Source organism: Rhopalosiphum padi, chromosome 1 (genome assembly GCF_020882245.1).
Source record: "Rhopalosiphum padi isolate XX-2018 chromosome 1, ASM2088224v1, whole genome shotgun sequence".
NCBI classification, from domain to species: Eukaryota; Metazoa; Arthropoda; class Insecta; order Hemiptera; family Aphididae; genus Rhopalosiphum; species Rhopalosiphum padi.
In genome coordinates this window covers 58271355-58297964 of record NC_083597.1, presented here as the reverse complement: position 1 = coordinate 58297964, position 26610 = coordinate 58271355, and the positions used below count along the sequence as shown (strand labels likewise).

At 27.2% G+C, this 26610-nt stretch overlaps 1 protein-coding gene across 4 annotated transcripts; it reads right to left on the bottom strand.

Moving 5' to 3' along the window:
* Positions 1-148: 148 nt before the first annotated feature.
* LOC132918614 (sialin) lies at positions 149-26034 on the bottom strand. 4 transcript variants are annotated; one of them, XM_060979961.1, is made up of 10 exons: positions 25615-26034; positions 6043-6167; positions 5685-5890; positions 5195-5431; positions 4249-4333; positions 2883-3103; positions 2663-2812; positions 2447-2579; positions 2123-2364; positions 149-2035 (listed from the first exon to the last, which is right to left on the bottom strand). In XM_060979961.1, the coding sequence occupies exons 2-10, from the start codon at positions 6110-6112 to the stop codon at positions 1826-1828; spliced, it is 1554 nt and encodes a 517-aa protein (XP_060835944.1). In that variant the 5' UTR covers positions 6113-6167; positions 25615-26034; the 3' UTR covers positions 149-1825. The 4 variants fall into 4 exon arrangements, with proteins under 4 accessions (XP_060835944.1, XP_060835945.1, XP_060835946.1 ...); XM_060979962.1 differs by lacking the exon at positions 25615-26034 and adding an exon at positions 11719-12038; XM_060979963.1 differs by lacking the exon at positions 25615-26034 and adding an exon at positions 11729-12038.
* Between the last annotated feature and the right edge of the window lie 576 nt (positions 26035-26610).

Below are 26610 nucleotides of genomic sequence, written 5' to 3'. Positions count from 1 at the left end.
AACAAATTAATATCATATATTAGGTTTAATAAAGAAGAGGAGTCATCAGAATAACACAAAGAATGTATCAAATTAAGATATAAAAATAAGTAAATACTACAGAGGCGTTAAGCCAATGACCAATCATTTAAAATAAGTACCTAAAAGATGCAATTTAGAATTTTAAATTTATTATATTTTTTTCGAACATTTGAACACAATATTAATTTTGATACATTGTTTTTTAACAAAAGTAAATAAACGTTTCATTTTAGTACATAATACGACCTGATCTCATTTACTTTTTGATCAATACATCAATACATTTAAAGTAATTCTATAAATTTCCATACCATACTTCAAATAGTACATGCAATATTATACGAGTGTTGTTTAGTAGTAATTATATGCTTAACACAATTACAGCTAAAAAATTATTAATGTTTATTAAATTTTGATAAATCTATTAAAAATATATATTTCAATTAATGTAGTAAATAAATAAAATCAAGATGTCTTCCAACAAAATTATTTAGTGTACATATTTACAGTTAACGTAAGTACATTATTAGTGTATTTTTTTTTTAGAACTATAAACATATAAACTAGTAAAAATGAAATAAATAATATCAATTTTATTTTACTTATTTTTTTTAAGCATTATTTAGTGTTGTATAAATAAAAAATACTCAGATGAATTTTGATTAAATGTTCACAAACAAAATTGATCCAAGGGTTTTTATTTATTAAAATGGTTTTTTTTTATTGCTAATTTAAAAAATGATTAGTTTGATGTATATTATAAATCTCATTTTATTTAAATAATTCGCCTAATTATTATTATTACATTTTATTAAAACTCATCTATAAATATTTTATAAAAATAAAAAATCTGAAACAAGCACAATAGAGTTCTAATCTAGGCTATATAATCTACTACATTTGCCCAGTTAAAAAACTCATTAAATACAATATCTAGGCTTACATATATTCTGAAAAATAAATACATTATATATAGATAGTGGAGGTAGATTTGTTTTAATATAAATGTTTAAGGTTAATTTTTTGATTTGTGAAAAGAAATAGTCGATTGCAGAATAATGTTTAGAACTGTTCATATAAGTTTTACTTAGAATAATAGTAATACTATAATAAAATAGTATTACTAGTAAAGAGAAATATATTTATTTTTTTAAATATGTAATAAAATAAAGAACTTAAAATTGAAAAACATCATTAAATCCAAAAAAACTTTCTAAAATGAATCTGGTAAGGCACATTGTTGATCTACAATTCTAGTAATAAATAACATTTTAACTAAAAATATGAGCACAAGTAGAAATAACCAGGTTGTAAATTTTAAAATGGCTTTTTATACTTGATGGAAAAAATTATACTAATAAATAGGTTTAACAACTTATTACTGTCCAATCACTTGTTCATTTTTTTTTTTTTTTTTAGAAAATGTCCATACATCTTCTTCTACAACTTAGTTCTAATAAATAAAACACCTATTTAAATATACATAGTAATTGATTGATATATCTACTCTACTTAATTCGTATTAGAGGACACAAGGTCACACACTTAAAAATTCTATGATTACAAACATTAAAATTTGTTTTAAATTATAATAAAATATAATATTAAGTTTAGAACACTGTCTTTTTTGGAATGATGAGATTTATTGAAGTTCCGATTTTGTAATCAGCGCTAATTATCTCTTTTGTTGTAAATTATATTATATATCACAATTAACGTTCGTAAAAATAATTTGATTTTGCCCCTATAAGTGGGGGACCTAAGTACGCCATTGTTATTTTCTTGAATAGTTTCATCTGAACTTCTAACCATCTCCTCTTTCTGGATCAGTTTTATTGTTGACAATAAGCTGATTATTTTCAGGTGAAACACGAACAGAACCAGAATTATTTTTGCGATTTGGATTGTTCCAGACTTGTTCTTTTGCCGTACCGCCAAACTGGTACATGACATAAGTTCCACACGCCACACAAGCAGTCACAGCAAATATTCTACGCCATCTCTCCAAAGTTGGCTAAATGGATAAATGTCAATAAACATTAATATTCAAAAAAATATGTACACATTTAAAAAAAAAAAAAACTATATTAAACTTTCTTACATTGTCCTGAAGCATAATGGCAGCAGCAAGGGGAGACAAAAAACTTGCAGACATATGTATAGTTTGTGCAAATGCTAATATATGTCCGGCAAAGTTTGGTGCAATATCAACTACATTTGCCATTGCTCCAGCATATGATGCAGTTATCAGTGTAACTGCTACAAACCAAATTATCAAAATCAATGTGATCTGACAACCTAAATAACCTATAGTCAGAACTAATAGGCCAGGAATGACTTGAGCTATAAAAATAATAAAATATGTACACATTATTATTTAAGTATATACAGTTAATCATTAAAGAAATTAATTCCAATTACTTACATATAGCTGTAAACATTTTACGGACATTAGTTAAGCTCATAAGATTACGGCCTATAATGAAGTCAGCTGCATAACAGAAAACTACAGAAGAAAGATAACTGCACAAAAATGGAGCTCCATTCATAAATCCATTCTATAAATTTCAATATTGTTTTTAATAATAGATGTTCTTTATTTTAATACATAGTATAAAAAAAATATATGAAACAAACAAACCTTTTGTATACTGAAACCTAATATTGTCTTCATGTAAGATGGACCGTATATTATAAATGTATAATGGACCCATATCCGACCAAATGTTGTTATACCAATAGACCATGCTGGAATGGAGGTCATAATAGAACACCATGGGACTTTTAAATCCTATTAAATAAAATCACAATTTTTAAATAAATTATGTACCTATAGAAAGATCTGTAATATTTTATATTACTTTTGTGTTAATGATATTTTCTCCAATGTTGGCATTGATATAATTCAGTTCACGTCTAGTGATTCTTGGATGTTTGTGAGGCAGATCAAAAGCTAGTAACCACCATAGCAAGCACCATGCGACACCCAATGAACCATTCATGTAAAACACCACTCGCCATCCATAGTTGCCAATAATGAAACCGCATACCATGTACGTCAGTCCAATCCCGAAACTAAACCCTGTCACCCAGGCAACAGCTCAATTACCACCTAACCTAGACGCCAGTTACACATATATCACAAATAGACAGATAGATAAATATACTTGTTTACCCGTTGCGACCTCCCATCTGCACATCACCACACATACCTTCATCATTTTTTTTTTTTTTTTTTACTATTTTTCTTAAAGACTAACTATACATTTATTTAGGTATTTAAATAATATTAGATGTTGAAATTATAATTTATACTTTTGATTTGGTATTTTAATGATCAAATAATTTTAAATTAAGTGAAAAAAATCTAAGTTCACATTAAAAATAAAAATATATTGTTTATATTTTTGAAATAATTTATACAAAAACAAAAAAAAAAATTTAATTTTAGTTAATTTCATCTTTAATTAATTTTAAATTGTATTATATTAATTATAACAAGTACTCAGTATACAATACAATTTTAATTTCTGAGTAATTTGATAATTTTCCTAAATTAAGGATGTATAAAAATTAAAAAAAAAAGTATTTTAATAATATTTCTTAAGTTAGTTTAAAATGTAAAATAAAATTTATAAAAAAACAGCTACAGCACTGCATGTGTAGTAACTGGAATTATTGTAGATAACCTTCACTATAAATAAAAATGTTAAACATATGTCTCCCAAAATTATTACCTACTTATATAGTACCTATATAATATACATATAACAAAATGATAAAAAGACTTTGTTTAATTAACAGAATATCTATTCTATATATAAATATATTTACATATACTCAATTGAATATACATACATATAAATATATATAATTTATGCATTTTTTGTAACAAATAAATTTAGGTAAGTATTATCTTTATAGCAGATATAATATCATTAGGTATAGTATGTTGAAACTTGAAATAAAATCTGAATGGTAAGTAATGCCAAATAATGGACAAGGGACATCTCGAAATTCAATACTCAAATTGGCCCATTGCCAAAGAAGTCTTAAACATTCCTATAGTTCGAAAGTTTCTTGATGTATATGATTTTCTTTTAATTACAAGGGTCACAAATTAAATTGCCTAGTTTAATACACTTCAAAGTGACCTTTAATTTTTTTTCAAACTGGCATAATCTAATACTATTTAAAGCACCGATGTGATTCGGAACAAATTCATACCTTGGAATGATGACATGAACCTGGTTCGTTCGTTGGATGGTATCCATATACCAACAAGTGCATACATTGCAGGCCAAGTAAGTCCCTGGAAAATTACAAAAACAAATTTAATCAACATTGTTTACAGTCAAGAGGCATAGTATCAGGATTGGTATGTAATGTGTACCAGACACTAGTATACAATCTAATATATTTACACTTTTAGTTAACTACAATACAACAATAAGACATAACTTTTAGCTAGGATAACTATTTAAGTAAGTGCATGATGTTTATTTTGTTACATTAGTCTTACATTTAAATTTAAAAGTTGAAAGCAATTAATTTTAGCATTCTAATAAACAATACAAATTTAGTAAATATGTCATATAAAATTATAAAATATGTATTACATGAATAGTCAATCTTAAGACTATGTCTTAGATCAATTTCTGGTCTAGTTGATTGTTATTGTATAATACTGGGGAAAAAACTTCATGAGTAACTCTAAATTCATCAACTTTACAATTTTTCAAATTTTTTTAAAGTTATACCTTTCATATACTTATTGTATTTTTGAAACATTGAATAATTTCATGACTTAAATTTTCAAGTTTAACTATACTTTTAAAGATGTAGACAAAGATACAAAACTAGGAATTACTTACGAATTAAATTAGTTATTTTATTGAACGTTGATAGAACTTGATTTTTTTTCTATAATACTATTTTTAGGAATGATAATCATGATTTTTAACTACCTTTATTTAATATCTATATAATATTAAAAACAAAAACATTAATTTGGATGATTTTAATGCAAGTTACATCATACAACAATCTTATAGTAGGTGGGTACTTGTTTATCTAAGTATAATATAACAAAGAAATTTGAAGGTATATAGGTAATATTAAATATTAGTATACAAACACCTATGCTTACAATATACTATTTATTTATACTAACTGATGCCATTCCTTGAAGTGATCGCAATGCTATGACTGCCGAGAAATGCAATGAAGCTGCCTGAGGTATGAGCAATGAAGCAATTGCTGTTGTTAATTGTGAGAACCCAAACACCGTCTTGGTTCCAAAACGTTGTGTTAAGACACCACCGACTACTTGAGATAATATATAACACCAATAAAATGAACCAAGAATTGCAGATTGCACTGTAGAATCCCAATCAAATTCACCCTCTTCCTGAAAACATATTGATTTAAATAGGAATAAAATAATATTATTACATCTTTATAATAGTTTTTAAATATGCTTTTATTAGTTTCATAAAAATACCAGTAAATATGTATTTATAGCCTTATAGGTACTCCTACTGCACAGTAGAATCAATAATTATACATGAATACATTTTAAAATAGCTACATTTGTAATTGTAATTTTAAAATGTAAATTAAAGATTTGCGATAAATAGTCAAGTAATATTATTATATTTTACCATTGGTTTTTGATCTTCAAATGATTGTGTGCCGTTTGAAACCGAAGTGTAACAATAAAGTTCGGTTAAATTTGACGAGTTTTCAGACCGTAATCTCATTTTGGCCATTGCTACCATGGCAATATTAATATCAGTGCGCATCATGAAACTGACCAAAAATCCACTGAATGACATTAAATATAATACCGCACGAGCTGGTATCATGTCTATAATAATAAAATTTGTCGGAAAAAATTATACAAATAAAAAAAAACCTAAAACTTATACTTGCGGTAATATAGATAAAAATATGTACGTTTTTATTTTATACCTACTCAAAGTGTTAGATATTATAGGTAGGTACCATTTTAACACATACCTTGAATGCTTCTAAAGCATAGTTTATGTTTTTTCTCCATTCCTAATATTTGATTATCTGGGACGTCCATGATAGATGGTCGCTTTGTGATGCTTTCAACTAATGTGCTCAACTGCGTAGGTTATCTAAAAACATAGCAATATCATAAACATTATTTCAGCCCTTATTTTTTGGTTTTAAAATAATTAGTAGGTACTACACATGATATAAATTAAAAATGTACACATATTTTCTGCTTTTTATAACGCTAAATGCCATAAAAAAAAAAAACAGCCAAGTACTATCTGACAATATGCATTTCCGTAAGTACATCACAATAATATAGTCGTATCATAGTGTAGAATATTATTATATTGCAAATAAAATATGGGAATAGACCATTAAAATGTAATTAACAACTTAACGTTAACGTAGTAGATAGTATGTAGATTATTTTTGTTTCATTCTATAAATGAATATTTTTTCTATTATAGAATTGTATATGGGATTGACTAATTAATATCGTGATGTAATCGAAAGGAGAATTTTGTCGATATAGAACAAGTCACCTAGGTAGTAGGATACACAATGTATAACAATAAGGCGATTAGCGAGTAAATAATTGTAATAGTAAGCTTTTAATAAAGGCGATTGTGCCGATTGTGGTATTTTATATAAAACTGCAATGAAAACGCAAACATATCGCGAAAATAAATAAACCGCATCCATCAATGCTGCATTGCTGCGTGTTTATTTCTAACCGTCGCGGACGATAGAGATTATGAACAGGTTATAATATATAATTAGACTATAAAATAATATCTAAACCCTATATGGATATAATGTTATCTAAACCAAAAGGGAATGCTTAAATCCAACTGAAAGTATTTTAATTTTTTTTTTCACAATGTACTAGTCGAATTAATTTTAAAAAAAAAAAATTGTTCTATGATCACGTGATCACGTGTTATACACAGCGTGATTCATCAAGCACGTTTATCCACCTTTTCTTTTTCAATAATGCAATTTTTCAAAATCTGATGTTTTAGAATTTTTAAATATAGGTACTTAAATTTTCTAGTTCTTGAGAAATGAAAACCAATTAATTATTTAGAGGATAATTTATCTAAAAATGTTAACGAATCAAAATCAAAATTCAAACGTGTAGTTTTTGAGTTATTTAACTTTAGATACCTATATGGCTATATACTAAGAATAATTAGATCCATGATAATGAATTTGGGAGATGTAATGACTTCAATAATTTGAAATTTTAGCGATTTAGGTATATTATCAATACTTATAATTTATAAAAATGATTCGAGTATATTAACACTAGATTTGATATTACATTTATTTTAGCTTTTGTTAAACTATTTTTAAGGATTATATTATCCTTAATATGAACATTTTAATAACTGACAAATTAAGTAGGTACTTATTCGAATTTTGAATTAGGTAGATACATAAAATTTAAAAAAAAATAACTATAGTAAATACGTAATGTACAGTAAAAATGTGGAATTCTTATATGAAAAAACAACAAGACACTCCTTAAGTAGCAGGGGTGGCTTTTAGGGGGTCGTAGGGGCCATGCCCCCCAAGAAATCTTATTACTCTTATTTTGTCAAATATTTTCATTGATTTAATTATGTATAATTTTTATAATATAAATGTAAAAAAAATATTGGCTCCCCCAGGCAAAGAACTAAAGCCACCCCTGTTAAGTAGTGGATACAACAAATCACAAGAATGTAAAAATAGGGTTTTAACTGTTTTAAGTATGTTTAAAACTTTCAAAAATCAGAATTTTAATAAACGTATTATTAAAATAAAAAAATGGGGGTGAGGATGCTCGATGATTCACCGTATAATTTTCAATTACGAAAAAAAACTAAATTTTTATATTTTACTATTATGTTATAATGTTTTAGTTCTTTGACATTAGTCTAATTTTCTAATCACGAATTTAATTTGATAATCGAACTGGCTAGATGTCCTAGTATACTCGTATTTATATCGTTATATTATGAAATAAATAAATAGGATGTACCTAAATAAATAATTAATAAATGAAATACAGATCATGTAAATCAAAACAACTGTATAAAAGTATAATAAAATAAATTTGATCAAATAAAAACTTGATTGGTCCAATAAAATAAAAATAAAGTCATATTATTTATAATAAATACATAATAACATAATATGACAATAATATATAAATTATTCTAAACAAAAAAGGATAGTAAGGTAAACCAAAAAAAGTTTTTAATATGCACTTCAGATAAATATAATCTTAGTTAAAATTATTATTTGTATAGATTTGTAATCAGAATTAATTTATAATAAAAAATAAAATATAAAGTTTAAACTTCATTTTTGTAGTTTTTTTCTTTATTATTATTTTTTTTTTTGTCAACCATATTTTGATCTTTATCGGTTATTTTATAATAGGTACTGCACATTATACTACATAATAATATATGTCTGATGCTTAATTTATCTGACGAACTATAGACTTGTAATTTTTAACTATTTTATAATGAGTTTCGTGTGAATATAATAATATATACAAGATAACTACACACCTAGTGCATTCATCTTAATTATCTTAATTTTAAACAGTACAAGAATTGTTTTGTTATGGTAATATAATCAAATACCATAATATGTATGAAAATAAATGAAAAACATGCATAATTACGGCGATTTACTGTATAAAACTAAGAACGTATTAAACTATCCATATAGTGACCATAGTCCATAGTAGTATACCATTATATTTGTATATTATATTTTTTATACCGAATTAATATAAAAATCCACAATATAAACCTCATATTATGCTTTATATTCTACGTCAACCTACAAAGGTTGAGATCGTTTTGTGATATGCGCAAGGCGAGAAATGTAAAAACTACAAGTATTAATATCAACTTTTGGAATTATTTAGCACAATGCCACAACGACACATTTTTGAAGGACGAAGCTCTAGTATAAGTGTCCCTTTTAAGTTCTATATTATTAATATTTTTTTTATCGATTTTCTAGAGTTTTTCAGTAAGCAGTTTTTGAGAAAACTGTAATCATTATTTATTTTTAAGTATAGGTACTCTTATTTAAGCACACAACAAAACAATTAAAATATCTTTTAATAATCTTAAAAACTTGATGATTAAAAGCGGTAGGTAGTCAGGTAAAGTTGACCAAAACAAATATAAGGGTAACTTTTTACCTTATTTTGGGAGTAAAATAGACCAGTAAAACAATGTTTGCTACCTATAGCTATGAATGTATCATCGCTACTTATGCGTGAAAATGTATGACAGGATAATAAACAAATAAAATAAAAATGTTCAGTATTAAGAAATTGTATAAATAAAAACATATATTAAGAGGTTATTTGTCTTCTAATTAGAACAAACAATTGAACATAATTTTTACAAAAAATGTAAGCAATGTATAATGCCTAATGTTGAAAACTAAATGATGAACTTAACGAACGTATATACACAATTGGTATTTGGTGCACACCAGTCACCAGTCACTACACATATTATTACATAGGTGGGCTTACTAAGTAATAGTAGCCATATATTATTATGTTTTATATCCGTGTGCCATTGTTATGCATAAATGCAATAATAATCGAAATCAATATTATTAATACAAATTGTTCTGATTATTTTTACGATTTAAAAATCAGAGTTATTTAATATATTTCTTTTTTCTTCTTATAAATTAGTCATATTCAATTGTTGGTATAAAATGTTGAAGTATTCTAATAAAATATCGTTCATTACGCAGCTTAAAATATTTAAATAATATTATTGGCAAACGTTATATGTATAATAAAATTATGATTTAGCTTATACGAACGCGTGTCTATATAACTATTGACACCTGTTGCATTGTTGTATACAAAGCATTTAACATTGTGTATAGGTATTTGCTAGGTAATACTAATATTATTGGTTAATAAAAAAAAGTGTCACAAAAAACGAACTCACTGAATATTTCTTAAAATAACGTTTGAACCTATTTAATCCGATCGAAATAAAAAATATATAACTTACCTACATTACGTGTTTAAATGGACATAAGTGATTTAGGTATTAATAATGCTGACGAACGATAACTTTATTTTTAAAAAAACATTTATAGTAGGTACCTATATTTTACACTAAGTAATCGTATTTCGTTAAAATGTAATAAAAAATAAATAATGTGATATACTTATTACCTTATCTACATTTTAGGTTTGTATTAATATATTTTTATACTTTTTAAATACACCTACATATATAGGTTATAAGAATTAGGTATAGGTATTACATAATTCATACTTTATAATGCAGATAAGTAAGTTTATTAAAAGCATAATAGAAATTCAAATAAAACCTCATGTATTACTAATATCTAATTATAATATAAGTTTTTTGCAAATAATATAATAATTTATACATAATTCAAATTATTTTTTGTATTATTAATTTATGAACAACTAATAATGTCATATAATTTATATTATATATGACAAAGTATGTTGTATACCAAATATCAAATATCATTGATTACAAATTTTAAATTTGAATTTATAAATTTACAATCAATTATACTATATTAATAGTAATATAGATACCTACGTGTTACGTCATAAACAGTTAAATGTAGTGTCTGGAGTTCTTAGGTATATTATTACCTATTGCATTAAAAATCAAATTATAAATTTGAAAAAACCATCTAATCATTTCAATATTACTTATAGTATTCTTAAAAGAAATCTTATTACAAGTAATTAATAATATTTTTTAATTGTTGAGATATTATCTTAGTTTGTAAACTAGTAGCTATTAAAAAAAAAGTAATCAATAAAACGAAAAAATCTTCAAAGAAAAATATCTTGTCCAACGAATTTGTTTGAAAAAAAAAATGTATCAACTAAAATGTTAATATAATTAATGAGTGTAACCTAATGAAATATAATTGCACTTAAACTAATATTGAAAATAATGAAAATGATTAATAATTAAATCTTAAACGGAAAATTATTAAAATAAAAATCTAAAAAATCGTATAGTTACATCGACACGACAAAATAGCACATGGGTACTATCTGAAAATCTGCTTGTATATTATTGAGGAAGCGAATAAAATAAAATAAAACATACATTAATAAAGATACATAGATAAATGGTAGGTAGATACCCAAGATTCTCTTCTATTTCGAGATATTATGACAATCGTCAACCTATAAGATCAATAATTCTATAACATAGGTATCGTTTAGTCGGGAATAACTGCAGAATAAATACATAATATTTACATGTAAAATAATATAATACGTACCCATGTGTCTGAAATCAGATTCAAAAATAACAAAAATAATAATATGCTGTATACATAACATATACGTAAATATAATATTATATCATTATTAGGTATAAGCAGTACGTCGGTATAAAATATAATATTTAATTATATTTTAATTCTAATTGTTATTTGTTAGTTAATATATCTGATATTTTATGTATTACATCCATGTTTACACAAGTAAGCGTATCTACGAGTTGTTTAATTAAAAAAAAGACGCGCAGACGGTCTGACGAACGCGCGGGAAACTCATCGAATATCAATCAATGGGAAGTAAAAAAAAATAAATAAAAGCGTTAGATAAAATTATATTAGTATTACCTAGGCATACCTATATAAGTAAATTGTTTTATTGTTGTCGACACAATGAAATACACGGCACTGAATAATAAAAATTAAAAAAAAAAAAATTGTACGAGTATAAAAAATGATGAGTTTTGGACGGGCACGATACACGCGTGTCGGACACTGGCACACGGCGCGACTGGCACTGCGGTCTGCGAACGTCGCGCACGGACGGACGGCGGCGTGACGGATGACGGACGGGGCGAGACCAACACGCGGCTGGCTGGCTGGCTGGCTGGCTGGCTGGTTGTTACTCGGCACTCGGCGGAATCCCGATTCCGAACTTCAAAATAGTAATAATTATAATATACGATTCCATATCCATTGGACTATTGGAGGAACCCGTTACGGCGGCTTATTTTTGTAGTAGGGCACACGATCGTGGTGCGGTGGCAACAGCTAGTCGGCTACGATTGTGGTCGGAGGAGGCCGCGGCGGGGAGAAAACCAGTATGCGGGCGAGTTTCGAAAAAAAAGTAAAACCGACACACTTGGGTTCCACTTTAATGCACACGACAACGAGATCCATAATGAAATAATCATTTTAAATCATTATCATCATTATTATTATTATACATTTTAGGTATGAGGATATAGGTACACGGCTGCAGCGACGTCATGCAGATACCTGCGCGGGTAATAATCGTTTTAAATCGTTCAGGATTTCTCAACGTAGGGTACCTTTGTATAATATGTATTATACAGGGCGATTCACCGTATTCATTTTTCTAACCTATGGCTTTTTTCCCTAACTAAATCTCGATATGAATTAACCTATACGCATCTTTTAAATGTACGATTTTGAAAAACTAAGTACCTATAACTGCGCGTATAGCATAAATATAAATATAGAAACAGTTGATAGGCACAATTCATTACTAGTATTATAATTTTTAATGTTTTTTGATTATCTATTTATTCTGCGTTAATTTAAACTTTTTTTCTTAATTTTAATTTTTTTGTATTTTATTAAAAACCGCGAGATAGTCAATAATTTATGTTTTTTTTAGAGTCATTTACTCTTTTATGTAAATATATAAATAAATATAATAAATACATTTTACAAATCAGTCGTGTAAGCTTTAAAGTTTGGGCAAGGGTCTACTGGTAGGCGGGCTGTAATAGGTATGAACGAATATCAAATGCACGAAGGACACTCTGTACATTATACACCTACTATTCTCATTCTGGGTAAATATATATTGTATAATATATAATATATTATGGCAGATCGCTGTTAAACGACGTGACCTTTTTCCAAATTTTTTTTTGGTGTTTGACCGTTCTATCGATCTGCAGAATTGATTTATTTCATCAACGACGCGGTTGCCGGAATTTTTATACGCATTTTGAAATACCATACAAAGGGAAATTATGTTCACTGTTCAGTCGACATCGGTCGTGTGTTTATTTTTATTATTATTATTTATTTGGTATACTTTATGATTTTCGCAATTAAAAGCTTTATAATTTGAATTTAACTTATACAATGCATGTCACATAAATGCATGATATGAGTGATCTCCAAATTGTATTAAAAATAAATCTATACAAAAACATTAAGAATGCAATAATAAATTAAATATAATATAGGTACCTAGGTGCCTATCTATTTAATATAGTGTAAGTACCTAATAAGTATACACCTAGCCCCCATGTAAAGTTGGACTGTTTCGTGACTAGATTTTAATTTCAAAATTTTCATCTGTCTTGTTATGCTATATAGATTATACGGTCCTATACCTATACTCAAATTTAAAATACATTAACTACATATATTTATCTAAATCTGAGTGTATAATTTAAAGGTTTTAGGACATGAGAAGGAAAACACGTGTTCTGATGTAATCATCCTGGTTACCGTTGTACACTTGTACCTGCATATGAAGTACCTACCAATTACACCTGCAGTGTAAAGCCGGGAGTGTAGTGTTTCGTATATTCAAATATAAGTAACAAAATGTTTGTAACCTATACAAGTTGAATATTATATTAAACTCGATACGACGCGGTGTTTTACAGTGAAGCCGGTGTTTTACAACGAACCCCGCGGCTATGGGTTCTTAAAATAATTTTTGGTTTTTAAGGGCTAAAGTTGTGATTGTGATTAAATTAGCTAGTATGGGTACATCGGTTAATTTAATAATAATAATATTTACATTTTAAATCGACTTTTAAAGTTTATATAATATTATATACTTACTGTGAAACAAAAAAAAACATTTTTTTTTTCTCTAGACTTCATTCAATATAAAGAATTATCTTAATAACTGAATAACTGACTTTTTTGCGTTCAGGGTTGGAATTGGTTATTGGTGCCCGCTGTAAATCGAGGTTTTACTGTATATTATTATTTTGTAATTTATTATTTCCATTTTTCTACAGAAAAGTTAAGTGAATTAAGAACATTTCATTACCAGTTAAGTATTTCATCTAAAAGTATTGTTATAAATTATGACATACATGTCATAGAAAAATATAAATATTGAATTTATTGACCTGGGACTTAATAGATACTTTTTTGGATTAATTTTTAAGAATCATATTCATATATTATAGATATACTTTTTTCTATAGAATAATAATTATTTTTATAATAACTAAATTATAGATATTTAAAAATGTATTATATTATCTATATTGTATACGATTGTCAAAAATAAATATATATATTATTTTAATCGATTTAAATGCGTATAACTTATACGTAGATATAGGTACAAATTATAAGTGTACTATACGTTATAATAATATACATAAATTGAGAACTGAGACATACCTACCATGCATATACTAATATATTAAAACATTAATAATAAATAGTTCGGAATAAATTTTTATATTTTTACGATAATTTTGTTTTGAGAATAGGTATAGGCGGTTTTAAAGTTTTAATACTTGAATAAAATTAGCAAAATTCCATATACTTACCTACAGTACTATAGTTTAAATTATAATATTCTATTTACAAATTAAAGCTGCTAATTATTGATTATTGAAAATTAATATTAACAAGTAGGTACCTATAACCTATAGTACCTAAACCTACAACTTACATAAACTGAGAGCCAAATAGTTCTTATTGGTTTATTCGTTGTATCACGCGACCATATTATGACTAGGTATAATACGTTTATTTTCTTGTAGCTAGGTAATTATTATACCTTAAACATTATTATAGTATGATCCTTTGGAAATATATTCGTGTAAATCAAAATTGAATAAGGTTAGAATAAAACATTATTATGTATTTATTCTTACGAGGTCAATTAACCCGCTAAATGTCACATAAAATATAATTTTCAACCTTGTATTTTAAAAGTCGGGACACTACAGAATAAGGAATTAGGTTTAGGTGTATTCAATTTTACTATTACCATACATTTAAAGAAATGTAAAAATAAAAAACCTAAACTTACGACGTATTAAACCATAGAAATATTACCTATGTTAGTTTATAAAATATATGTAGGTATACACAATATAAGGTAATACTGGTTGTCTTAAAACTACAAAGACATAATGCGTAAAAAAATATTGGCAAACTACCATACATTCATAATGTTTAATAGTATTTCATAACAGGTTAACAACCGTTCAATCATAACTTTAATAACTATTTTAATATAATATAATAAACATACACATATGTACACATATTATGTACATTGTAATAATTTCCAATAATAAATTTATCAAAATTATTTTATTAATATTCTATAGTATAATAATTTAATTGCATATTTTTTTTTCTATACATACATATCTATTTTCCAAAAGAACTAGGAAGTGTAATAACTAATATTATATTCACGTTTTTAAATTACTTATTAAGTAAGAATAGTTAGGAGTATTTATTTAACAATAGAAGTACAAAATATGATCTGATATAATAAATTCATGTTATGAGGTATTAATATAATTTGATAAAATTATGATTGTTAAAATTTAAAATAATGTATATATTATTTCATAGAATAAATAATTAAGTACCTAAGTACTTAAATAACTTTTTACCTATTCGTCATTTCAACTTAAGTAGTAAATAGATTAAAGATTCATTAAATACATATTTAACACAATCAAAAGTTCTAAAATTAAGCTATATGGCGTCATTAGGCCAAGAAAATATCATATTTTACTATTAAGAACTTTTGTATAAGTATTATGTTTAAATTTTAAGCCCCTACTTAAAAATTATATTTCATTTTGATAATACAAACATTTTTTTCATTATTATTATTCAGATATATTTATTGGCATTAAGGCATTTGGCCGATATTCTTACTTATATATTATTTATGTCTATAGATTATAGAGTATACGAATATTGTAAAATGTTAAATTATTATGGCGTAAGAAATTCGATATTTATAATACATGATTTAATATAATAGTATTATGTTTTTATCCAAGATAGTCATATGATGTTATCAAATTTTTTAAGAAAATATAAATTTACTTATTACAGTAAACCAACGTATTAATCAAGAGCTATTTCATTAAACAATATAGGTACTTATTACTTATATTTAAACAGATAACATTTTATACTATACATAAACTTTAATAATAAACTTTATTGTTTTTACGAATTAAATGATGTAGGTGTTTTACATAAATTTGGAGGATATAACTGTGAATTTGTTTTGATAATAGTGAATAAAATATGAAATATTAAACATATTTGCATAATATATATTATTTTACACTTTATGCCCGAGTAATACTGTTGTAGTGTTTTAAAATAAAAAGATTTTGTATCACGGCTTAATGTATTTCTCTGTACATAATATGTTTATAATATTATTATAAACAATATTGTAATCTTAATAGTATTTTTTATAATAAACAATATTAATTTATAAAATTATATAAATTATGTTTTGATTATTTTATATCATGTATGTATTTAAGTAATATTTAAGTATTAGATAATCAGGCATTCTCTACATTCTACACGATGGGTGGTTACTATTTTTGAAGATCCACTTTTATGGGTGGTACTTGGTAGAGGTATATGTTATTGTAGTGGCTGTATATCGATTCCGCCGAAATGACCTTTTTACTTATAAGAAACTTATGGACTTCACTAAACTTTTGTTATGCTGATTCTACAGGTTTATATATCATTATTATACACTTTAACTGAAATTTTCAGTTAATACATGTGCTGGTAGTATCTACTGGTGTTTTTTTTAAAAATATATTGCTTTTATTATTATTAAAATGTCCAGGAAAATGTAAATTAAAACGATGGAATCGATAAAACCCCATTGCATTATATTGCCAAAAATAATTATGTTAAAAAAATAATTTTGACTATTTCATGTTATAATTGTTTTTTAAAAATTAATATGAATTTTGCACCATTATATACTAGACAAAAATATTCTGTATTTTATAATAAATTTAAACGGGTATAAAAGATAATAAACCCAAGCATGCTCAGCCTTATTTTTCCTTTAATAATGAATTCATTCAAATTCTGAATTCAGGAATTTTTAAACATGACTATATTTTCTTCCGTAATTATTTTTTTTTTCAAATGATAATTAACCCTTTTTCTGTGAATTATTAAACAGATGGTTTTTTTTTTTTTTGAAAATGTATTGAGATAAAAATTTGTTACTAAGTTATTAAAATTATATATTCTAACGATAATAATCCTTATAGTTAAATATGGTTTTTAAAAATAAAAGCAAAATACATTTAATACTGAATCCATAGTATATATTGTACTCGGAAAAGTTTTAAATTTTTTATAAATCACAAAATTGCTTTACAATAAACAGGAATAAAATGATGGTATTAAATTTAAAATAATATGGTATTTATAGGCAGTTAAAAATTTCTAAAATCTAAATTTGAATAAATTCATTATAAAGAAAAAGTGGGGATGAGCATTCTTGCACCTATCACACAGCATTCAGAACATGTAAACATTCTATAGTCATATGTGTATTAAGTATATCATTTTGTATAGTTATATGATAATATATGATATGCGTTATTATTAATAACCATGACAAATTTTGTTGTACATAAATGTATATTTTTTGGATATTCTGTAAAAAATATTTTAACGTATCATGATCTCCTTGAATTAATGTAAAACATGTGAATTATTGTTTTAATCTAAAAGTTTCTAGGAAAAAAATCAACAAACAAAAATATTAAAATTTTATGAATAAGTAATTTAATATTTCAATGTACTCACTACTCATTGTAGTATTTTAAAATTTTGATAAATTTTGTATTTTTTTTTTTATTAAAGATGCATATTTTAATTTTTTTTCAACTCCCAAAAGTATTCGTTGAATACTAATCTTACAATATAAAACAGATAACTTAATTTCAATTTCAAAATCAAATCTAAAATTAAAATAAAATATTTTAAAATTTATATAAGTACACCTACATGTGTATGTCTTTTGTAATATATATATTTTTTATCTACTGATTTATTAGTGTATATATATTTATATATTATGTAGGAAGTAAAAAATATATTTCACTTATTTATTTATCTTCCTACGATCGTAGGATAATAGATGTGGGCAGTATAAAGTGTTTATTGAATTAATTTGATTTAATTTATTATCAGTTGTCCATTATAATAATTTTCCCTGATTGAATACATAAAGTCAATTATTACATTTTAAGCATCCAATATCAATTTAAATGTATACATTAAAAATGTATAACTATTCAAGTACATTTGTATGAGTGCAGGGAAATATTTACCCTAAGTATGTATCAAATAAAATAATACTAAAACAATTTTGGTTTGTTTGTTACAAATTTTATTAAATTATAACTACCTACCAACGTTAACTTATAATAACCAAATACCGATTATCATAGTCTATAAGGTATTACTTGATCTACGATATATTATATTAGTGTTAATTAAATGTTTCAATGAGACAAAAGTCTCAATGTAAATAAATGGTTTACATTAAAGGTATTAAATAAAATTGATTTAAGCTTAGCGTTTAGTTTTTAGATATTTTGTTACCTAGTTTATACATAAATGAAAGGATCAACTATTTGTATTTTTTATATACGAGTACATGTATGAACAATTTTTTATCCATTCATAATACAAAAGTAAAATCTTATTCTACTTATAATAGTAAAATAGTTTATAATAGTATTATATATTGTCGACAGACATGAGGATAATTTTCGACCATTAACTGAATATTTGATGGGGTTATAAGGGGTAATTTTGTCCACTCACGGCTGTTCTGTCTTTTTGGCCTCTTATAAGTTCATATAGCTATTCATTTATCGTTTAAAAACTGTAAAATTAGATTCACTGTTATCCATTGATTAAAACGCTTCAATTAAAATTAAAATATTTACATTTTCCAAGGTTATAGTAAGGCTATAGATAGATTAAAAAAAATGCCGTGACTAAGATGGTCAATAAACTGAAATAGGTGTAGTATTCAACGTGTTTTAAAATTTAAAACTACTAAAATACTAGAATTTTGCACAAGTTGTGCAACCGGCAAAAAGAACAAGGTTATGATGTATATTTTAGTTCTCAAAATAAATGCTTGTCTACTGTACATTTCGATAAATGTAAAATAATTAATTTTACTCCTATAAGTAATAACATTTATTAATCCAACGTATTTAAATAAAAGGTTATTTTTCAACATAATATAATTATTAAATATTTGTTAGTATTTTTAAGACGCAAGTGTTCACTTTCTATAAATTATACAAAAACATTTGTTTTATCGAGTAATTTAAAATATACCTCGCAGTTTTCACAAAAAAAGTATATTGTTTACTGTTCTTTCAATTTTATTTAAAAATACTGAAATTTGTTCTTCTAAATGTCTATTAATATTGTTGAATATTTCTATATAATACTATACATTTTGTATAGTTATTAGTTATTTATATTATTAAGAGCATATATTATCTACAAAAGTGACCTATAATACGTCATACGGGTATTATACGTGTTGAAAGCTATTATACATAATCAATACTTTTTACTCCAATTTTTCAAATCATAAATTATAAATAACTATCGGAAGTTTAAATAACTGAAGTAAAATCTTCTATTTTGCAGTTACATTATTCGCTTTCAATGTGCATTGTATTTAAATTACAATTTTTTTATTTATCTGAAACGGTACGATTTTTGTTATACATAATATAAGTATTTACTTTTTTTTATCCGTGTTCACGCTATCAGCATATTTTTATATTTTTAAAAAGACGTCAGCAAAAATTCCTGACCGTGACATCCTAGAATACATTAAATAAAATATTAACGACTTCCAAGTTCCATTATGTATATACCCTCGTGTAGACAAATTCTAAAGAAATCATTCAAATAACAAAAACGCGCGCGCGTGTGTGTAATGCATATAATATGGTAGGTACTTTGCTTCTCTGTTTCACATATTTAATATTTTAATACATAATTTCTATAATAGGTTTTAAACTTATAAAGACTTATTGTTGACTATTGTATAATAAAATTGTAATAATATCAACTCATTAAACATAGTGATTAAAGTCGATTAATGATTATATTCGACAGTGCTTATAACTATTCTGTTAACGAACTAGACGATTTGATACGTATTCATTTAAATATTGTTATGTGTTTTAATTTTTTTTTTTTTAATACCCAATACCGCATACATCCTTTAAACTACAAAGAGTATACATAATACAACTGTAATAAACGGTTTTATTTTTCAACGGCTAAACAATTTAATTTAGTCACAACAAAAACTATCAACACGATTTCGTTAAAAAATAATATTCTAATATAAATAAATGCAGGAAATAAATATTGTATGTTTATAAATAAAAATGATGGCACCTACACAAATTAAATTGTACATTTTAACACTAAGGACGTTCCTGTTTCAGTAGCATATATTATTTCGTAGTTGACACAAAATGTTCATGAACACATGTCAAATTATTGGTATTTGAATAGATACTGGGTATATGGTTATTTTAAAAAGATATACAAATAAGAATAAAAGCGACAATGAATCAAACTGTTTATCTAACTGTATAAATCATAGTTGTATTGTTAATACATTTTTACAAAAATTGTATAAACACAAAATGTTTACATTTTAAAAAAAATATAAAAAATATAATATTATTAAAATAATGATATAATTTTGTTTAGTAAATTACAATGTACTAAGTTACTAACCAATTTTTATTTTTATAATAATAAACTTTTGTTTTTAATTTATTATAATACTATAAAATTCATATTATATCCATACCTTTACTCAAAACCTAAAAAAAGAAAATACTAAACAAACAAGTATATATTTCAAATTTTAGTAAAAATATAAAATTTATAAATATTATAGTATACATTAGTGCCATAGGCACTAGTGTGATGTGTCCCTCTTCTCGATTTTTTTTTTAAATATTATTTTTGACCTCTGTATGTTTAGTGTACTATAGAAATATCTAATATTGTTAATATAATACAATGCGAATTTATAATGAATAATTTGTTTGATTTAATGATGTTGCGGTCAGTGTCATTTAAAGATACTTATTTGTTATCACTCCACCATCGAACTGTATAAAATTTATCATCTCACCACCAGGCGATATTACGTCTGTAGTCTTTAATCTAAAATTTCGTTATTCATGATCGGTATTTCTCTGTATCTCGAATCTTATGTGGAGGTTAATCTAGCGCATCTATGTGGATCTAAGTATAGAAAAAATATTATAATATTTGTAATTGTATTTTATTATGTAAAATCGTGTTAGACTGTTTAGACTTGTCGTTGTATTTTAGGTATATGTAATTTCAAGTGCGTATTTATCTTACAAAAGTCAGTAACTTATTTTAAAATATTGCTAAAAATTGATTTTAATGAGTTGTTTCCCAAAATATTTGATATAATAACAATAATAATTTTTACGATAAAAAAATTCTTTATTCTGTGCTATGCTATAGATAAAATTGTAAGCAATACACTTATTATAACGACATTTTGTAATGATATACAAGAAATAGTATAGTAAGACAGACGGTCACCCGGTGATGAGGTAATACATTTTATACATGGTGATAGTAACAGATTTTTAAAATTTTGTTTTAATTTAATTTACTTGTTATATATTATAAATTATAATAAATAAAATAAACGAAACAAAAAATATGCATATTTTATATTGTTAAGAAACAAAAACACAATAAAGTTGAAACAAATTTAAAACAAACGCTTCGGTCACATGTCCCACTTCGCCAACTTGTCAACCGTTACATATAATTAGTTGTTGGTACCTACTAAACTATAGGACCTATAGTATAGGACATAGGTATTAAATTCGATTATTCTCTGGCAATTATTCGTGTTAATAATCACTAGTGTCAAAAGTAGTATTCCAATTGGTTTTATTTCGGTAAAGTTTGTATCGTTTTATAATATAAGATAATATAAAACTGTTTTAAAAATGTTATTATGACATAATAAAAAAAAACTATTAAGGTTTAAAATATGGGTAAGCTGGGCTTGCTAAATCTGCTCGTTAGAGATGTTACTGCGGTCCCACACGCATCAACAAAGTACATTACTGTGATATATTGGTATAATGATATTCAAAATGTATTTTAAATAATATATTGATACTAATAATTACAATCATACGCACAGTGATTAATTACTATACACTTTACAGCCTATAATACAATAAGTTGTTGAAGATTCCTTTATGAAGTTTAATTGAAATATCCTTTTAGCACATAGCAAATATATTTCAACATATGATTAGTTACAAATTAATTACAATTACTTTAAATAGTTAATATAGACTGTATTATTAAATACAATCAACCATCGATGACACAATTAAAATAATTGACTCGTTAATTGAGCTATACGTCTGTACATTGTTTAGTGGCCATAAGTACGTAATATATTTTTAAAGAAACCACACGCACTCGTTTTTTAATAATAATAATAATATTAAGATTATATTATGTACGAACTCTATATTGGATATTTGTATTAACATGATAAATTAAAATATTATTGACATTAAGTTTAACAGCTATTTATGTATCCAAATTTCAAAACCAATCACGTGTAAGATTTGTTTGATTATATGTATATTTTTGTAGGTTTTGAAAAATCTTGTCCAGTCAATACTAATCACCAAATATTTATGTAAACCATAGAAATATTTATGAAAATAAGTCATCTATTCAATACTAACATATTATGAGGTCCGAATACACTATTTTTATAAATCAATAGCATTAAAAGTTGTTAAAGTATAGTCACCTTTAGTCTGCTACGATTGTTTTGACCTGGATATATTTACTATTTAACATATTGAAGCATTACATGAGCCCATAAAGGAAAACAGTTTCGTGTTACTGAAATTGATATAAACTATAATAGTTAAAATTTATGAAAATATATGCGTGATTTACTTTATAGTTAATTGTATAATGTGCACGAATCAATATAAATCATATATTATGTGATAAGATATAAAATATCTCAAATTTCAAGCGAAGAAAGTGAGCTATTGATTTTACAATTATGCGGTTTTTTTTTCAATAATTAAACACGGATAGTAATGTATGGACGTATGACGGTATAATACGTTTTATAAAGAGGTGGTTGTACGAGTAGTTTTCGAGGAAATAATATAAAGAGAACTGTGGAAGTTCTGTAAGTACCTGCCACTCGTTGTCGATTTAATAAAACCAAAAAAACCTTATCCCTCGCGTCATAAAATCTGTATTTCACGTATATTATGATGTATGGTAGAATATATTCATATTATATAAGCAACTTTGATAATGATTTATAAGTTATAACTATATAAGAACACAATATTTTTTAATAATTAATAATTATTTTTTATAAGAATAATTCTTTGAATTAAAACGCACACAAACGTCATATATACGTAATAAACTAATAACAACTATAAAATAATTATAATAATGTATTATTGTAGTTCATAATTTCTTCTTAAATTAACCAAGTTAAAAATGTATTTTAAAACACCGAGAAGTAATCACAATTTTAATTAGTTTTAAACAGTGTAATAATGTTATATAATTATTATTTTATAGTATATAATATATCACGATCAGAATTACAAATTTCTTAAAAATAAAAATTGTATTAAAAGTCAATAACTTAAACCATGAACGAATATAATACTTAGTTCGTAGTTTAAACTTTAAAATACAAATATTTTTCGAATTAAAAATGTCGTCCAAAGCCGTGTCCTTAGAAGATGTAGTTTAATGTTTTTATACAGAGATATAGAGGTAAAAATGGTAAAAATTTTTTGATTAAAAATTTTTGAGCAATTTTAGTTTTTACCTATATCAATTGAATAAATCTATCTTTATTATTTACTTCCTATTCCAATATCCTAGATAACTGTATTGAATTTTAGACGTTAATTAAAGATATTTAGTCATGTAAAATTGTAAAATATACATATGTCACTTATACATCTACACTTAAAAATTATAAGATGTGTTTTTTTCTTCAAATACTTTATTCAGTGAAGAAATATTAAATATACTATATAGATTCTTTGGAAAATGACCGAAAATTTCACAAAAAAATTTGCAGTAAAGTATAGTATTAAAATGTGTGTTGGATATAATTGAGGTGACTGCAAGTTGAAAGAAACGTGTTATGCTTTTTATGAACTCTCCTTCTTTCCGGTGTTTTCAGAAGAAAAAATACTATAGGTACACCGTAAAACCGATAATACTTTTTCCAGCATCTAAAACTAGTAAAACTTAAAAGCCCTCGCGTAGCATACGTTCAACACAACGGTCGGTAATTTATACAACAGTGGATCTGAGAGGAATACATAATAATATGCTTAGTCACTATGATGTAAGTGAATCGCACGCAGTGAAATGTCCAAACATGGATAATGGTTGTGTGACACAAGCGCGCAGGTATAGATTATCGGTTTCTATAGCATTTCTCGTCTTAACGATTGGTGTATTATTTCAACACAACTTTATTGAACAGCGGAAACGTACACAGTTCACCCTTCAGAGGGTAGTCAGTTCCTTGTCACCCTCTTAAGCTCGTCAGATCGCATCAGCGATGCTATCGGTTGCCCAGACGTGCGATCACTTTTATTTTTTTTTTAAAGGTCTGTTGGATTTAGGTCATTATATTGTAATATGCATTTACGCTATGTATTTATGATATATTATGTGTGGACGGACGTTGACCATATGCTATAAAACCTATTATAATATCAGTATGTTGCCGAACAGAAACCAGCGCGGTGACAATTTGAAATTATACGCTCTGAATTCGATACTTCGACAAAGCCACAAAGAGGGGTGCGACTTACGAGGGGTGGGTCAGCGAAACGGGTAATTTTCTACGACACGTGTTTCGGACACGCCGTTGAGTTGGTGCATAACAATCAAATGCATATTGCATATATTATTGTGCTAAAGATTCTTATGACGTTATGAACCGAAACCATTTTATACGAAATGTTATACCGCAACCCAAACGGTTAATATATACAATTTCACTATTATAATAGAGTGTATAATGCTCCGCCGATGATGAGTCGTAGACGTACCTAACGACTGACAATTCAATTACACGTCATAGTAAACACCGTGAAATAACGAAAAACTCGTATTTTTCCAGTGCATTACGACAACAAATAATAATACTGCGACCTCCCGCCAAGACCGGCCACAGTCAGTGTCGGGTGCAAGGCAGGTAGGAGGAAGTACAACAATAATACATTAAATAACGAATAGGCTTATACTGCTTACAGGCGTATTATAATAGGGCAACATGAACGGGCTGCAGTCGGGCGCGAGCATTACCTGTACTGCGGGTGTACGTGTGCCGGTGCACTGAGCAGCCGCTCGGCCACTGCCACTGCCACTGACGGTGCCACTGCCGCCGCCACCGCCGACGTCGTCACCACCGCTGCTGCCACTACTGCCACTACTGCCACTACTGCCGCCGACGCCGCCTCCGCGGTCGCCGCTGCCGTGGCCGTGTTCCGGTGCGGTGCGAGTCCGCCGGTCGTTTTCACGTCAGACCTCTGCAGCACAGACTGCAGCAGCTGTCGGTCCGTCCACGCCGGTTGCCGCCGTATGACATGTCTGCGGGCGGCCGGCCGCGGTCGTGTCGGAGGACTACGGGGTACGGGCGGCGACGCGAAACGCACACTGTGTGTGGTGCGACGGTGTGTGGCCAGGCCGTATTGTGCGGGTGGCGCCGCTGCCAACGCCACGGAACGCCGTGCGGACGCGCTACGCCGCTACCCACCACCCGCCGGCCCGAGGCACCCACCCACGCGGCATTTCAGCCCCCCGGATCGATGGGGTTCCCCGGTCGTCACGCTAGAGTTCGCGTCGCACGCTCCCGTCACCTGCTCCCCCGCTCGATCGCTATAGCTTCTCGCTCTGCCGTCCGTCCGCCCGCCCGTCCGCCGGCACGACGCCTCGCGCCGTGGCTGTCCGGCCTTCCGGCCGTCACCACGTCCGCCGCCGCATCGCAAGAGGTCCAGTGCGGCCAACCGCACGGTGCGGCCACACGGCATAAAATGTCGTGTATCGGCGTTATTACTACTATTACACTATTCGTCGCAATATGCACATTATATTATGGCGCGCGCGTTTGCCATTTGGCAAATATCTGACGACGGCGGCCGACCCGTACGCGTGTGCTCTTGGCAGCCTCTTGATGCAGTGATGCCCGCCGACCCGCGTGTCGCGACAAATTTTTGAATTTCGACGATACGCACACAGACAATACGTCCGACGATCGACAGAATGCAGAAATGCAATTATTATTTTTTCTCTATCGTCGAC